At 42.7% G+C, this 16,544-nt stretch overlaps 1 protein-coding gene across 4 annotated transcripts in view; it reads left to right on the top strand.

The window, feature by feature from the left end:
- fgf12a (fibroblast growth factor 12a) overlaps positions 1-16,544 on the top strand; it is a 163,027-nt gene that overhangs the window by 59,663 nt on the left and 86,820 nt on the right. For all 4 annotated transcript variants that reach the window (XM_061920088.1, XM_061920087.1, XM_061920085.1 and 1 more), the window contains one exon: positions 6,450-6,553. In XM_061920088.1, coding sequence (XP_061776072.1) covers positions 6,450-6,553 — 104 coding nt within the window. The remainder of the gene's footprint in view (positions 1-6,449; positions 6,554-16,544) is intronic.

A 16,544-nucleotide genomic window follows, 5' to 3' on the forward strand; every position in this document is an offset into this window, starting at 1 on the left:
GTACTACCAACTGGTGCACCTCTTCACCATCTCTGGGGTCACAAATACTACGAAATAGGACACCATGACGGATGCTCAGTCTATCCCATTGTGAGGACAGTTTTTTTTTTTCTGGGGCCATCCCCTGTAACTGATTCTTGTTGGGCCGAGCGTTACATTTCGTTGCCCGCGCTATAGGACCCACTACAGGATCCTCTACCTGAAGTTGCTGAAGCTCCTCCCAGTTATACCCAGCAACCTTCGCTGCAACAGCAGCTTGGGAAGCCACCTGCACACTAGACCTTCCTGCATTTGTCTCCTGTCCAGGCCATAGAACAGCCTGCACTTCCTCAGCCTGAATGACCAGAAAGTCTTTGTCAGTGTCGCTCACTTCAGGCTCCTGTGCTCGAGGGAGCCGAGACAGCACGTCCGCATTAGTGTTCTCCCTCCCCGGCTTATAATGCACTTCAAAATCATACTCTGCCAACTGGGCGACCCACCTCTGCTCCACCGCCCCGAGGTTAGCTGTTTCGAGATAACGCAGAGGATTATGATCAGTCACCACGACAAATTTTGAGTACATTAAAAAATCCCGGAATTTCTCTGTTATCCCCCATTTAAGGGCTAGCAGCTCGAGCTTAAACGCACTATAGTTCTTGTCATTTCGCTCAGAACCCCGGAGACCTCGACTAGCAAAGGCAACAACCCTCTCCACCCCCTCCTGCCGCTGACTATGCACTGCCCCCAACCCAAGAAGGCTCCCATCAGTGGTAAGAGTGAAAGGGAGGGAAAAGTCAGGATACGCGAGTACCGGAGCTGACATAAGGTGCTCCCTTAGCTTATCAAAAGCTTCTTGACACTCTCTACTCCACACAAAGAGGACAGGCTGGCCTCCACTCTCTTTCTTCCCCTTTCCCATTAGAGAATGTAACGGCTTTGCTAGCTGGGCGAAGTTCGGGACAAAACGCCTGTAATACGACATGAACCCCACCACTTGCCGCACATCTTTTGTACTCCTGGGCACCGGCCAATCACGGAGGGTTTTGACCTTTTCCATGTCTACTCGAACACCCGCTGCCGAAACAATATGACCCAAGAACTTGACCTCTGACTTTAGTAGGAAACACTTGTTTGGCTTAAGTTTCAGCCCATGTTCCTTCAGACGACTGAACACTAGGTCCAGTTTCTCGCAGTGGCTATCGAAGTCGTTAGAAAACACCAGGACATCGTCCAGGTATATCAGCAACACGTCAAATGCCAGATCACCTAGGACTACCTCCATCAGCCTTTGAAATGTGGCAGGGGCATTGCAAAGTCCAAAAGGCATTCTAGTCCACTGGTATAGGCCAAATGGTGTAGTAACAGCTGTTTTCTCCTGATCGTCTACATGGACTGCCACCTGAAAATAGCCTGCTGTCAAATCTAGCGATGAGAAAAGCTTTGCCTTTCCAAGGGCATCCAATGACTCCTCAACCCTCGGGAGTGGGTAGGCGTCCTTCAATGTAACACCATTTAGCTTACGGTAATCACAACAGAACCGTACAGATTGGTCTGGCTTGATGACAATTACCGCAGGAGAGGCCCACGGGCTACAGCTCTCCTTAAGTACCCCCTGTGCGACTAAGTCTTGCACGTGTCTCTTAAACTCTTGAAATATGTGTGGAGGTATACGCCGGTGTCTTTGCTTAATTGGCCTTGCATCGCCAGTCTGAATATGGTGGGTCACCGTGGTAGTGTACCCAAAATCACTTTTATGCTCAGAGAACACATCCCTGTGTTTCCTGAGAAGATCGTCCAGCTTCTGCACCTGTGGTGACGTCAGGCCCTCAAGATTTGCATGTACCGGAACATACAATGATCCATCCCCCTCTACCGACTTGACCTCCCCACGACTAACCTTCCTCACGTACACTTCTCCATCCACCTCCTCCACGGACACTACTTCCCTTGCTACGATAACCTCGGGTTTACTCAACTCTGCCACTCTGCACCTTGGGAACAATGTGATGGTCTTCTCACTCGAGTTGAGCACACGCACTGGGACCTTCCCCTCAGTAGCCTGGGCCAGTAAATTGGCTACCAGTAGACCACGTGGGAGACTGGCCCTGGGAGATGCCTCGACCAACACTTTGCATGTTGCTCGGGGTGGTATCCTACAGCGACCTTCAATCACCTTTTCACTGAACGGGGGGATGGTGACCGCTCGCCTCCCTGCGACTTTTACAAACCCGATCCGCCCGTTAGGACCTACACACCGTTCCTCTTCTTCCATAGTTGCCAGTATACGGCGTAGGCTGGCATGGCCTGGCTTTAGAGTACCTCGGTCAAGCTTCTTAACACCCTTGAAGTCAGAGAGGAAACCCTTGAGCCCTCCGATTACGTTCATTCCCAAAATACCCGGTGGTTTTCCCTTTTCTTTCTGGCCGCTGCAACTGTCTTTTAGCACAAAAACACACCGTCCTTTCAACAACCTGCCCATACACTCAATATCAGCCTCCAAACACCCGATCACTGGAATTTCAAGGCCATTAGCTGCTGTTAGACGAACCCATTTAGCTGGTGACAGACAGCACTCGGTCCCCTGGAAATGTTCCCTGAAATAACTCTCTGGAATGGTAGTGACCTCGGAACCAGTGTCTAAAAGGCAGCTGGTTTTTACTCCATCTATCAAAACATCAATTGTGAAGCACTCCCCAAATGCACCACAAGAAGCTGGTGAGTCCCTCTCGTTGGTCTGGGTAACGGCTTTAATGCCCGCTAAAACCAAACCACCAGAGCCTTGTGTGTCATTCTCGGCCTGACACTCTGTTGTGGCAACGGCTGTCATCGTCGCTCTATTCTCTGCTGGTTTACCCTGCCGACACGTACGGCTCGTGTGGCCAGGTTTATTGCAGGAATAGCAAATTAGTCGTCCTTCCTCATCTCTTAGAGGTGGTCTAGCAGGTCTAGTGTGCACTACAGTTTGCTCCCTTCCGTGAACTGCTTTATAGAGTTCTTCTTGGCGGGCTGAAATGTTTTGAATAGCTTCGTATAGTGATTTCAGGGTCAGTGGAGAGGAGGTTTCTTCAGCAGCCGCTGCATGAACCACTCCTCGCACTGGGCCTCTGGCTGCAGCCGCAGCTGGAGGGGCTTCTTCTTCTTCAGACCATGTGATGGCCGCTTGCATCAGGTCAAGGAAGGACAGCGTTGGTTGGGCTTTCTCTTGTCTCTTTGTTTCACGCCGTAAGAAGTCATCTCTTAACCCAAGTACAAATTGCTCTTTCAGCATTTGGTCTGAATCTTGGACTCGCCCTGGGTCTCGCCGTTTCAGCTTACATAGTTTTTCCTGAAGATCATAAGCGTAGGCACGTATCTTTTCACCTGACCCTTGCTTTCTATCATAAAACTCTCTAAGGCGAGTACCAACCGGGACCTTGTCGCCATAGGTTTTCTCTAGAACTTCAAAGACTTTTGTGATATCAGTAGTTCCTTCACTTAACAGAAACCTAACTGTTAGTTTCGCCTCCCCCTTGAGGTGCTGTCTGAGCAGCTCAATTTGATCTTCTTCTGGAACTCGGGCTATCTTGAAACTAGACTTCATGGATGCTATCCACTCCTCAACGCTAGGTTCCCCTAGGGCTGGGCTACCAGTGAAATCGGAACATTTTCTCTCTCTTGGGATATACAAAGACGAAGGGTTCTTGGCCTGCTGCTCGATAACTGTCTTAGCCATCATCAGCGCTTCCCTCTGATCTTGTCTGGCCTGATCAAGAAGTACCGCTTGTTCTCCCAGCCTAGCTGTCTGAGCGGTAACTGTTTTCTGGAGATCATTAAATTGCTTCCTTAACTCTTCCATCTCAGCCATCGTGCAAAAACTACAAAGCTACAAGAAGTGATCCTGTTCGTGACGCCAAAATGTAACAGACGGGACCTACGTCTGCCTAGTAGGGGTAAATCACTCTTCCCTGAATGGCAGGAAGTTAGAGGAGCTAAATCCCTAACCCCCAAGCCTATGAATCTCGTGTTCACTCTGCCTGTCCAGTCAGAACACAATAGCTTAGGCTCTAGGATTTGAACCTGTCACGATGAGAACCTAAAGTACAGAATAAGTATGTAAGTGTCAGTGTGTGGGACTTACTGTATTCCCCCTAACTATTATGCTCCAGAACAGAGGACGAGACGCCCCTACTTCAGGGAAAGGAAAAACTTCACCATAAAATCAGTATCATGAAAGTTGGAAAAGGTTATTATTTATTAAACTAGTATTAGTACTCTAATACTAAGTAAGGCAGAAAAGTAGAAAAATATATAATAACAAGATATAGACTTATAGGATTGATTTCTATAATAATCTGTAACCCCTATAAGAAACCCAACACGTCGTGTTCACCTTCACTTCACTAGAGTGGCACAATAACACACAAAACCCCAGCAAAAATCCCACATATGCAACTAACAGTCGTATGTTTGTGAACACAATGCACACACAGTACCCTTGCTATTAATAGCAAACCCGAAAACAGTCTCACACAGTTTTCACATTATACAATGTTCTCTTCTTGTTCACATTCAGTTCAAAGTTCCTTTTGGGTTGGGTCATCCGACGGTAACGTTCCGTTTGTGACGATCGTTAAAAACCCCAAAAAACCCTGTCCAACATGGGCGCAATGTCCGGTCCAAATGGTGGAGTTATGTGTGGCAGGGGAAGTCTTTTTACTCACCAACCGCACCGTTTATCACTGGCATGAGAGGATGAGGAGGAGAGCGGGGCGGGGGTCGAGCCACAAACACGTCTGTACTGCAGGAGTCAACAGGCTGGATGTCGTCCCTCTGACGTGACGAGACTCCCACGTTGATGACGGCTAACAATACACTTGCATAAAAAAAACACTTTTCCCTACCTAACGAGGACGTGTGCCTCGCACTACACGACTTATACTTGTTGCTGGTATAATGGCGGACGAGTCTTCAACGTGGTTAGCATGGAGTCTTCCGGTCTTCCACACGCCACTGACAACCCTTAACAGTTCCGTAGCCCAGATTACCCTGTCACACACGCGGTAACTAAGAGCTAAACTGTTATTTATCGTTACTCCTACCACAAATCTCCGTCGGCCAATCTTCGTCAATCTCGGAACTCTCCAGGTGCCGCCATCTCTCGTCTCTTTTTTTTTTTTTTTTTTTTCTTCTCTCTCCTTGTCCCGCCCCTCCTCTCCTCTCATTCGCCAGTCCGCCACCCAGCAAGTCACTGATTGGCCGAGTCCGTTACCAAGGTCCTTGATACGATTGGATGCAAACATTTTGAAGGATTTCAGGTTATTAGAGATGCATAAGGAACATGCACAATATTAGGTGTACACCTACACCAAGTCGTAGTTTTAATACCCGAACGAAACACTTTATGGCATAATTTTCTTCACTTATTCTTTTGTTGTTTGAAAGCTCTTCTCCGTTGGTTTTCCTGCAATTTGATTGGGTGAATGCTGTGTGACGAAAACAACGTGGATGTGATTTGATTGGCTGTTGTACTGACAGGTAGCGCACAGGCTGTCATCGCACACACGCTGACACACTTCCGTACACAATGGAAGATACGGTGCGCTCCTGAATAACTTTTTAATCGTTGGGTTTTGGGGAAAGTAGCAAGTAATGTCAAGTCAAAAGGCTCAAGTCTAAGTCAAGTCACAAGTCATTGATGTTAAAGTCTAAGTCGAGTTGCAAGTCTTTTTACATTTTGTCAAGTCGAGTCTAAAGTCATCAAATTCATGACTCGAGTCTGACTCGAGTCCAAGTCATGTGACTCGAGTCCACACCTCTGCAAACAGGATCTTAAACTGCTACAAGGTGAAGGAGAAATAACATTTGGAGTGCATGAGAAATTGGAAGGAGAACATAGCTTTCTTGAGTGTAGAACCCAACACAGTGCTGCAGAACCATTGTTGGAACAACAGTGCAACAGCATTTGTGTAACCGACTGTGTAAAGAGTTTCACACCAACAGCTGAGGAGGACTACGGACATTTTAAAGTGCATGCAGAGCTGCTGAGTGCTGACCACTCATAGTTGAAATGCAGCTACTGCCATTGTGTGGACTTAGCATCATTAGAAGGTTGCCTACAGCCTCAGATAAAAAAATGCACTCACTGAAAGCATATTGGCATTTGATTGAATAGCGGTATTAATCGCTACATTTATGGTGTGTTTGATCAACATAGATGGATTTATATCCATCAATGTAACAGAATAGAAACATCAAATTGGCAGCACCACATACTAGTTAGTGTATAGACAGAAATAGTTGCTAATGTCGGGGACAGCTGCCATCTGCCATCTGTCCCATGACAACTTTTACTATAAGGCTCCTCATCTTGTTCTGTTCACGTTACCGGTGTCAGGCTAGCAAGGAAAGAGACACTCTCATGTCTACAAGTCCAAACTAAATATTCCTCTTCTTTTCTATGTGTCCTCTATGTGTGCCAACCTCACCACCAGCCCTGTTTAACCTTATTCCCGTGGGCCTGAGAGTGGTGGCCATCCAAGGAGTGAAGAGTGGCTTCTACATTGGCATGAACGGCGAGGGCATGCTCTACAGCTCGGTAAGACCCAAACACATGCATTGCCACTTTTTGATTTATCCAGCACACATTTTTTCTTGGCCTCTTGAATGTTATTATGTTGTTGTGCACCACTTGTCCTCCCACTTTGTTCATCAAGCATGTTTTCATAATTTGAAAGTTCAGGACACATTAAGCTTTTCTGACTCACCGTTGTTTGAGTCTAATGCTTTCAACTTGGAATGAAAATGCCGGAAAAAAGCTGTTGACAGGCCAAATGCGAAAGAAGAAAGGAATTAAGGTTAATAGATTACAACATATAATATAAATTCCCAGTACTTTGCAAATATGCCCCCCTACAAGTTTTTTTTATAAACAGCATATTTCATAAAGCAGTTGTTCTCAAATTTTTTTCACCAGGTAACACCTCACCTCAGAAAACACTTGGCTCTCCAAGTCCCACTATAATGACAACATTAAATACAGTAGTGTAGTAGACCTAAGTATTCATTAAGTACCACCATACTGACAACATTTAAATAAAGTAGTGTAGTAGACCTAAGTATTCATTAAGTACCACCATACTAACAACATTTAAATAAAGTAGTGTAGTAGACCTAAGTATTCATTAAGTACCACCATAATGACAGCATTAAATTACAGTAGTGTAGTATACCTAAGTATTCATTAAGTACCACCATAATGACAACATTAAAATACAGTAGTGTAGCAGACCCAAGTATTCATTAAGTACCACCATACTGACAACATTTAAATAAAGTAGTGTAGTAGGCCTAAGTATTCATTAAGTACCACCATAATGACAGCATTAATAGACAGTAGTGTAGTAGACCTAAGTATTCATTATGTACCACCATTATGACAACATTAAATTACAGTACTGTAGTATACCTAAGTATTCATTAAGTACCACCATAATGACAACATTAAAATACAGTAGTGTAGCAGACCCAAGTATTCATTAAGTACCACCATAGTGACAACAATAATATACAGTCGTGTAGTAGACCTAAGTATTCATTAAGTATCACCAAATTGACAACATTAAAATACAGTAGTGTAGTAGACCCAAGTATTCATTAAGTACCACTATAGTGACAACAATAATATACAGTACAGTTGTGTAGTAGCCCTAAGTATTCATTAAGTACCACCATAATGACAACATTAAAATGAAGTCGTGTAGTAGACCTAAGTAGTCATTAAGTACCACTATAATGACAACATTAAATACAGTAGTGTACTAGACCTAAGTATTCATTAAGTACCACCACAATAACAAAATCAAAATACAGTAGTGTAGTAGACCTAAGTATTCACTAAGTACCACTATAATGACAACAATAATATACAGTACAGTTGTGTAATGGACCTAAGTATTGTTTTAAAATGTCTCTGACAATCTTGCACATTCTGTTTTGAAATGACATGAATGTTTGTGCCACTGCTTAATAACTGTTTAATAATACAGTTTTGGTAAATTGACTTAGTTGTGAATTCCCTCTCTGCATGAAAGTTTAAAAGTAGCATATATTAATGCAGTATGAAGAAGGATGTTTTAATGTAGATACATAGAATCATCATACTGCTGTGATTATATGTATCAAGTGTTCATTCAAGGCTAAGGCAAAATATTGCGATATATATTGTGAATTGCGATATGGCCTAAAAATATCGAGATATTTATAAAAGGCCATATCGCCCAGCCCTACTTCCCAATAATTATAATATTGAAATTCATATTATTAAAGTCATTATTCCACAATAACATTTTGCTTTATATTTTTGGTGGAATTCATTTGAGGTTAATTAAATATAACATTTTCATTCTTTCATTGGGTTCCAGCAGTGAAAGTTAACGCTGAGCGGGGGTGTAAATATCATGCGGGTGGATTGTAAGGATGTGAGAAGCACGCACAGGTGAGTGTGGGAAGCGGATGGCTGGGTGGGGGTGGGTAAAGTCACGGTTGTCATGTTTAATTTCTCTGCCTTTTACAGTGAGGTTTGAGGTTTCTGCAGCACGTTGGAATGTTTGACATGCAGCGGAAGTGACAGAAATATATGCAGTAGAATCGGGAAGATTAGATAACTTCCAGTGAAGTGATGCTTTCTGTTGAAAGTTAGAGGAAAAAAAGAAAAGGGAGGGGCTCTACTGGTCACCAATAATAGTGATGGGATCGGCAGTTCTTTTGATTGTACTGAATCACTAGAATCAGTTCCTTAAATTGATTCGTTCAAAAGATTCGTGCACCGAATCACTTCTGCAGCAGCAGTTCTGTGTGCAGGTCGGCGAATCATGAGTCAGTCAGTAACAGCTTCCCCAGCGGCAGATCTCGGTGTGTGTGAATCTGACAAGATAATAACAATTTATTTAAAAATTTGCTACAAATATTATTTTCTTTTTTTTCCTTCTTTTTTTTTTGTGTGTCCTCTCCATGAGGTGTCCATGACATTTTAAAATGGATCTGAAAACCAAAAAAAAAAAAAAAAGTTTTTTAAAGTGGTAAAAATTACATACAATTTTACAAATGGTATTATTTTTACATTTTAACATTTGACTACACGACAAAATTGAAATATATTCTTAAATGTCTACATTATTACATTACATTTATTTTAACAATTCATAGTAAATTTGACAAGATAGAAAAAAATGATTCCAAAATGTGTTACAAGTTTTCTTTTTTCACATTACATTTTATTATTTTAACATTTAATTTTTCTAACAAAAAATGTAATAAAAATCACTCTGGGTCAGTACGTTCGCGAACGTGAATCACGTGATTCACGTCGCAACACAGTCAGTTCCCTGCGTCAGTACGTTCGCGAACGTGAATCACGTGATTCGCGCCAGTTCCACTCATACAGGCATGGTCGCGGCGGAGCTTAACTGAACTGAGAGAGGAACGAATCAGTTCAGGAAGTGATTCGGTTCAGTATGTTCACTCAAAAGATTCGTTCATTTGAAGAAATCGTTCGCGAACGACACAACACTAACCAATAATGGAATTTTCAAAGTGCCCATCAGGTCAACATTTTGTTTTTTTAATCTTCATAAAATGTGAAGGACAGTGTGTGTTAGTTGCATGTATTGATAAGGGAGCAGTTATGAGACGGATCCAGATGGCCAACATTGTGCTTGAACGTGGCAGTGTCCACTGTCATTCCCATCTCAGGTTCAGAAATGGACTTGACGGAGTGGCGAAGTTGGGAGAATGGCCGTGCCAACAATCTGAGGGTTATTGGTTCAATCCCCATCTTCTACCATTCTAGTCATGTTGGTTGTGTCCTTGGGCAAGACACTTCAGCTTTGCTCCTGATGGGTCCTGGTTAGCGCCTTGCATGGCAGCGCCTGCCATCTGTGTGTTGGGCTCCTTAAAAATGGATAGAAAAGTGCTATACAAGTACAACCATTTACCATTTTTTATTTTATTTGACGATTAGAATAAACACATGACAGCACTTTCATTCATAACTTAAGACTCATAAAGTGTGCTCCCAGTCTTATTACAGCCCTCCCCCCAGCGGCACAATGAATGTTCAATAGTGCACAGGCCGTGTGATTCATTGAAATGATTCCAAATTGAGGACGCTCTCTGACCCCGACCCCCTTCCTGAAAGCATCATTTGTGTCCCATGGCATGAAGATGATTATGAATAAGAAGCCGGGCAGTGCTCTCGTGTCGAGCCAACAGCCATGACACTCCATCAATCCTTTTAATTATCACTTTTATGTGCGGCAAAATGCCATTTTGACCGTTTTCGCCGGGTGCGATGAGAATGTTTGTCCAAACGGAGTGCGTTTAACGTTACCGTGGAAAGGGCATTTCAATTAAAGACATGATGGACATGCACTCTGCTCCCATATGGAGCAGGTCTGCTTGCAGGGATGAGAATCCTGGGAAAATCAGCAGAATGCAGGAACTGCGCCTCGGAGCCTCAGAGTGCCACAGAGTGCTCCAATGGGCCAAATTAGCATACAGCATGCAAAGTCCGTATTCCTTCATCTGATTATTCAACAGCACAGAGAATTTTTTATGCGATTGAAGAACATTTGTGCTCCTTTATGACACCACATATGGTGGGATGACATAACCTTCACTTTTTACTAGTGCTGTCAAATGGTTATGTTTGACCTACATTAAAGGCTTACTGAAACCCACTACTACCGACCACGCAGTCTGATAGTTTATATATCAATGATGAAATATTAACATTGCAACACATGCCAATACGGCCTTTTTAGTTTACTAAATTGCAATTTTAAATTTCCCGCGAGTTTCTTGTTGAAAACGTCGCGGAATGATGACGCGTACACGTGACATCACAGACTGTCAGGAAATATTAGCGCTGCACCACTCGCGGCTAAAGGTCATCTGCTTTAACCGCATCATTACACAGTATTTTGGACATCTGTGTTGCTGAATCTTTTGCAATTTGTTCATTTAATAATGGAGACTATAAAAAACAATGCTGTTGGTGGAAAGCGATGGATTGCAGCTGTCTTTATTACCGAGACACAGCCGGTGTTTTTTTGTTTGTTGTGAAGCGGTGCGGTCAAGCGAACATGTTTTCTCTACGTCAACCAGCATGTTTTTTGATGGGGAAATTGTGATATATATATCATACCGGAGACATCAATGGATTATTCGTCATCCTGCAGCAGCTGTTTAAAAGGCAGCTGTGAGCTTGGCTCCTCGGCTTCTCTCTGAGACACTTTGTGTTCACCGCAGCCATCCGACTTCGAGGTATGTCTTTACAATATTTAAAATCTCACTAAAACCCTGTTAAAACAATGAGCAGATAACGGATCTTCCAGAATTATCCTAGTAAATGTGTCTAATTACATCTGAAACGCTCGCACTGCCGCCGCCCGGAGCCGTCGCTTTTTTTTTTTCCTTTTTTTTTCTAGTCCTTCACTATCACTGTCCTAATTCACAAATCTTTCATCCTCGCTCAAATTAATGGGGAAATTGTCGCTTTCTCGGTCCGAATTGCTCTTACTGCTGGTGGCTCCCATTAAAAACAATGTGAATATGTGTGGAGCCCTGCAACTCGTGACGTCACGCGCACATACTTCCGGTAAAGGCAGGGCTTTTCTATTAGCGACCAAAAGTTGCGAACTTTCCTGTCGATGTTCTCTACTAAATCCTTTCTGCAAAAATATGGCAATATCGCAAAATGATCAGGTATGACACATAGAATGGACCTGCTATTCCCGTTTAAATAAGAAAATCTCATTTCAGTAGGCCTTTAATTACACTTTTGAATTTAAATTCATCATTATTAATCACAGCTTGTACCTGAGTGCATGGTTTAAAAGGGTCATATTATGGGTTTTTTTCTACATTTTTGAACGCACTTCCTTATGGGCTCGCCAACCGTTTTTACACCAAGGACGGGTTTAATGTCGGCATTATTTTTAGGGAGCGGCCGTACATGTGTGGCGGGTGAATTAGCAAATAAGTGTATGAAAAACATCACCATAACCTTGAATTAGTGGGAGCCCCTGGCCTTTTTTCTTTGCAAAAAAGCTCTCCATGGACTTTTGTTTTTGACTAATTTTTGCTAGATGTGGCGAAAGTATTCTCTGCATTTGACCCATAACACTTGATCACCCCCTAGTCTGTAGTATGTGTTATAGGTCGGTGATACATTACATTCAAGGACAAGACCATAAAGATATAATACAGCTAGAGATACTTGCCGTTAGTTCCAATAGATTATTATTTCTATTCTAAAAGTAATGTATTCATATTTTGTGCAATATTCTACACATAGATACACTAATGTTAGCTTGTTTGGTCCAATGTCACATGCATAAGTTCATGTGTTATTGCTCACTGCTTGTGTAATAGGACTATGTGTGATAATAGCAGCACTTTAACTCATTAGGCCAAAGGAGATGTGCACTTTCTTCCTTCAGCGCAATTATTATATGCAACAATTTAGCACTTCTCCATCTGCCTTATGCACTTGAACCACTATGGTCACTTTGTTCCTGATTTTCAGTCACCAACCTGCCTCCGACTGCAAATGGAACTTACTGTAGCTTTTGGCTACAATTTGTCACCTTTACATTTAATATGTTTTTTAGTGTGCATTGTCCCATGTAACAAATATAACAAATGGTGACTTCCTATCAGGAGTTTTATAATACATCAAGCCTATTGGTTGGACTGGTCAAAGTTAAGTGAGAGAAAATGTCTCCGTGTGGCCATGGACAGGTGCCGGTCCATTAGTCAAAATGTTGCATAGATTATGTTTTACAAACCGTCTTCAAGCCGTTTTCTGACCGTCTCTTCAGGATGCACGGTCTTATTTACTGTATGTGCCTCCAATTGGACTGTCTCTTCTCCCTGTCTGCCATTTTTTAGTTTTTAGTACTTCCATATGGAGTCTACTGACAAATATAAGTTAGAACTATACGCTACTTTGTATTAGAAATGGCAACAGCAGAGGATGCATGTGCATGTACGAGCCAGTCTGCCCCACACCAAGAGGATCGCGAGAAAGAAGAAGCTTGGTGGACCTGCACTAAACTCTTCGGGTAAATCTTGACCATATATGGAGATATCCGCCGATATCATTTTTGGCAAAATCGTCAGAAATTGGGCAAATTCCAAGCGGCTTCTTTGGAGGAAGTATTGTTTTATAAATATTCACCCCATGCTTCCATTTTTGGGACTATTGGAGATCCCGATTACACAAACACAAGTACCCAAAGGTAAGAAAAGTTGTTTTTGGATCAGAGGTCCCCTTTAAATGAACTTTAAAAAAGACCCAAATACTTTTACATAAATGCAAATTTACTGTCAGAATGTCATACAGGAACATGTGTTTGTTTTAATTGAATGCACATCATTATTATACTCAAAACTTGGTAACGGTTTTATCTAAAGCCCCGTCCGGGTGTATTTTCACCATATAACAAGCATCCATGGTTATAGTAAAGGAGCAAGTGTGGCATGATTAATCTACACAAACATGATCAATCAATCAATCAATCAATGTTTATTTATATAGCCCCAAATCACAAATGTCTCAAAGGACTGCACAAATCATTACGACTACAACATCCTCGGAAGAACCCACAAAAGGGCAAGGAAAACTCACACCCAGTGGGCAGGGAGAATTCACATTCAGTGGGACGCCAGTGACAATGCTGACTATGAGAAACCTTGGAGAGGACCTCAGATGTGGGCAACCCCCCCCCTCTAGGGGATCGAAAGCAATGGATGTCGAGCGGGTCTAACATGATACTGTGAAAGTTCAATCCATAGTGGCTCCAAGACAGCAGTGAGAGTCCCGTCCACAGGAAACCATCTCAAGCGGATCAGCAGCGTAGAGATGTCCCCAACCGATACAGGCGAGCGGTCCATCCTGAGTCCCGACGAGCGGTCCATCCTGGGTCTCGACTCTGGACAGTCAGTACTTCATCCATGGTCATCGGACCGGACCCCCTCCACAAGGGAGGGGGGGACATAGGAGAAAGAAAAGAAGCGGCAGATCAACTGGTCTAAAAAGGAGGTATATTTAAAGGCTAGAGTATACAGATGAGTTTTAAGATGAGACTTAAATGCTTCTACTGAGGTAGCATCTCGAACTGTTACCGGGAGGGCATTCCAGAGTACTGGAGCCCGAACGGAAAACGCTCTATAGCCCGCAGACTTTTTTTGAGCTCTAGGAATCACTAATAAGCCGGAGTCTTTTGAACGCAGATTTCTTGCCGGGACATACGGTACAATACAATCGGCAAGATAGGCTGGAGCTAGACCGTGTAGTATTTTATACGTAAGTAGTAAAACCTTAAAGTCACATCTTAAGTGCACAGGAAGCCAGTGCAGGTGAGCCAGTACAGGCGTAATATGATCAAACTTTCTTGTTCTTGTCAAAAGTCTAGCAGCCGCATTTTGTACCAACTGTAATCTTTTAATGCTAGACATGGGGAGACCCGAAAATAATACGTTACAGTAATCGAGACGAGACGTAACAAACGCATGGATAATGATCTCGGCGTCTTTAGTGGACAAAATGGAGCGAATTTTAGCGATATTACGGAGATGAAAGAAGGCCGTTTTAGTAACACTTTTAATGTGTGACTCAAAGGAGAGAGTTGGGTCGAAGATAACACCCAGATTTTTTACAGAGTCACCTTGTTTTATTATTTGGTTGTCAAATGTTAAAGTTGTATTATTAAATAGAGGTCGGTGTCTAGCAGGACCGATAATCAGCATTTCCGTTTTTTTGGCATTAAGTTGCAAAAAGTTAGCGGACATCCATTGTTTAATTTCATTAAGACACGCTTCCAACTGACTACAGTCCGGCGTGTTGGTCAGCTTTAGGGGCATGTAAAGTTGGGTGTCATCAGCATAACAGTGAAAGCTAATACCGTATTTGCGTATGACGTCACCCAGCGGCAGCATGTAGATGCTGAAGAGTACAGGGCCAAGGACCGAACCCTGGGGAACTCCACACGTTACCTTAACATAGTCCGAGGTCACACTGTTATAGGAGACGCACTGCATCCTATCAGTAAGATAAGAGTTAAACCATGACAGGGCTGAGTCTGAAATACCAATTCGTATTTTGATACGCTCTAATAAAATATTATGATCGACGGTATCGAAAGCAGCGCTAAGATCGAGGAGCAGCAACATAGATGACGCATCAGAGTCCATCGTTAGCAATAGATCATTAGTCAGTTTTGCGAGGGCTGTCTCAGTCGAGTGATTTGCCCTGAAACCGGATTGAAAGGTTTCACATAGATTGTTAAACGCTAAGTGCTCATTTAGCTGCTCTGCAACAATTTTTTCGAGGATTTTCGAAATAAAGGGAAGGTGAGACACCGGTCGGTAGTTTACCATGAGGTCTGGATCGAGGTTAGGTCTTTTAAGGAGAGGATGAATAACCGCTTTTTTGAATGCAACGGGAACAGTGCCCGAGGAAAGTGATAAGTTTATAATATTTAGCACTGATGGACCTAATAATACAAAAAGTTCCTTGATAAGTTTCCCAGGAAGTGGGTCAAGTAAACATGTTGTTTGTTTTATTCCATTTACACGTTGTAACAATCCTTCTAATGTTATTTCATCAAAACGAGAGAAACTATTTTGGATATTTGCAGTATCCGCCGTATATACAATCGTATCTGTGTTACTATAACCCCGTTGTAGCTGGGACGCATTGTCTTTAAACTGCTTTCTAATAAGTTCAATTTTCTTATTAAAGAACTTCATAAAGTCATCTGCCGAATGGGTGGAGCTACTGGAAGGAGTCCCTTGTTGGGTTAGCGATGCTACTGTACTAAACAAAAATTTTGGATCGTTTTTATTAATGCGGATGAGATTTGAGTAATAATTAGTTTTAGCTAAGGTAAGCATGCGTTTATAAGTTATTAAACTATCACTCCATGCTTGATGGTGCACCTCAAGTTTAGTCGTGCGCCATTTGCGTTCCAGCTTTCTACATAATAATTTCTGAGCTCTAGTTTCTTCAGTAAACCATGGCGTATGCCTTTTTGGAGCCTTTTTTAACTTCAGCGGTGCTATACTATCAATGGTTTCGCGCAGGGCGTTGTTAAAGTTGTTAGTGAGGTTATCAATAGAGCCCACATACTTTGGGAACGGTGCCATTACCGAGGGCAGTAGGTCCGCAAGAGTCGTCGTTGTGGCAGCATTAATGTTGCGGCTGCTATAGCAGTTATTATTATTATTAGCTTGCCGAACATGAGTCTGAACTTCGAATTTTATAAGGTAATGATCGGACATTACTTTAGTATACGGGAGTATCATAACTTTGGAGACGGTGATACCTCTGACAAGCACTAGGTCTATCGTATTACCGCTGCGATGCGTCCGTTCATTTATTATTTGTGTAAGACCACAGCTATCAATTATAGTCTGGAGCGCCACGCACGGTGGGTCCAATGGGGTATTCATATGGATATTAAAGTCCCACATTATAATTATATTATCGGCGTGCGTCACTAGATCAGCAACAAACTCTGAGA

This window comes from Nerophis ophidion, linkage group LG14 (assembly GCF_033978795.1).
Source record: "Nerophis ophidion isolate RoL-2023_Sa linkage group LG14, RoL_Noph_v1.0, whole genome shotgun sequence".
NCBI classification, from domain to species: Eukaryota; Metazoa; Chordata; class Actinopteri; order Syngnathiformes; family Syngnathidae; genus Nerophis; species Nerophis ophidion.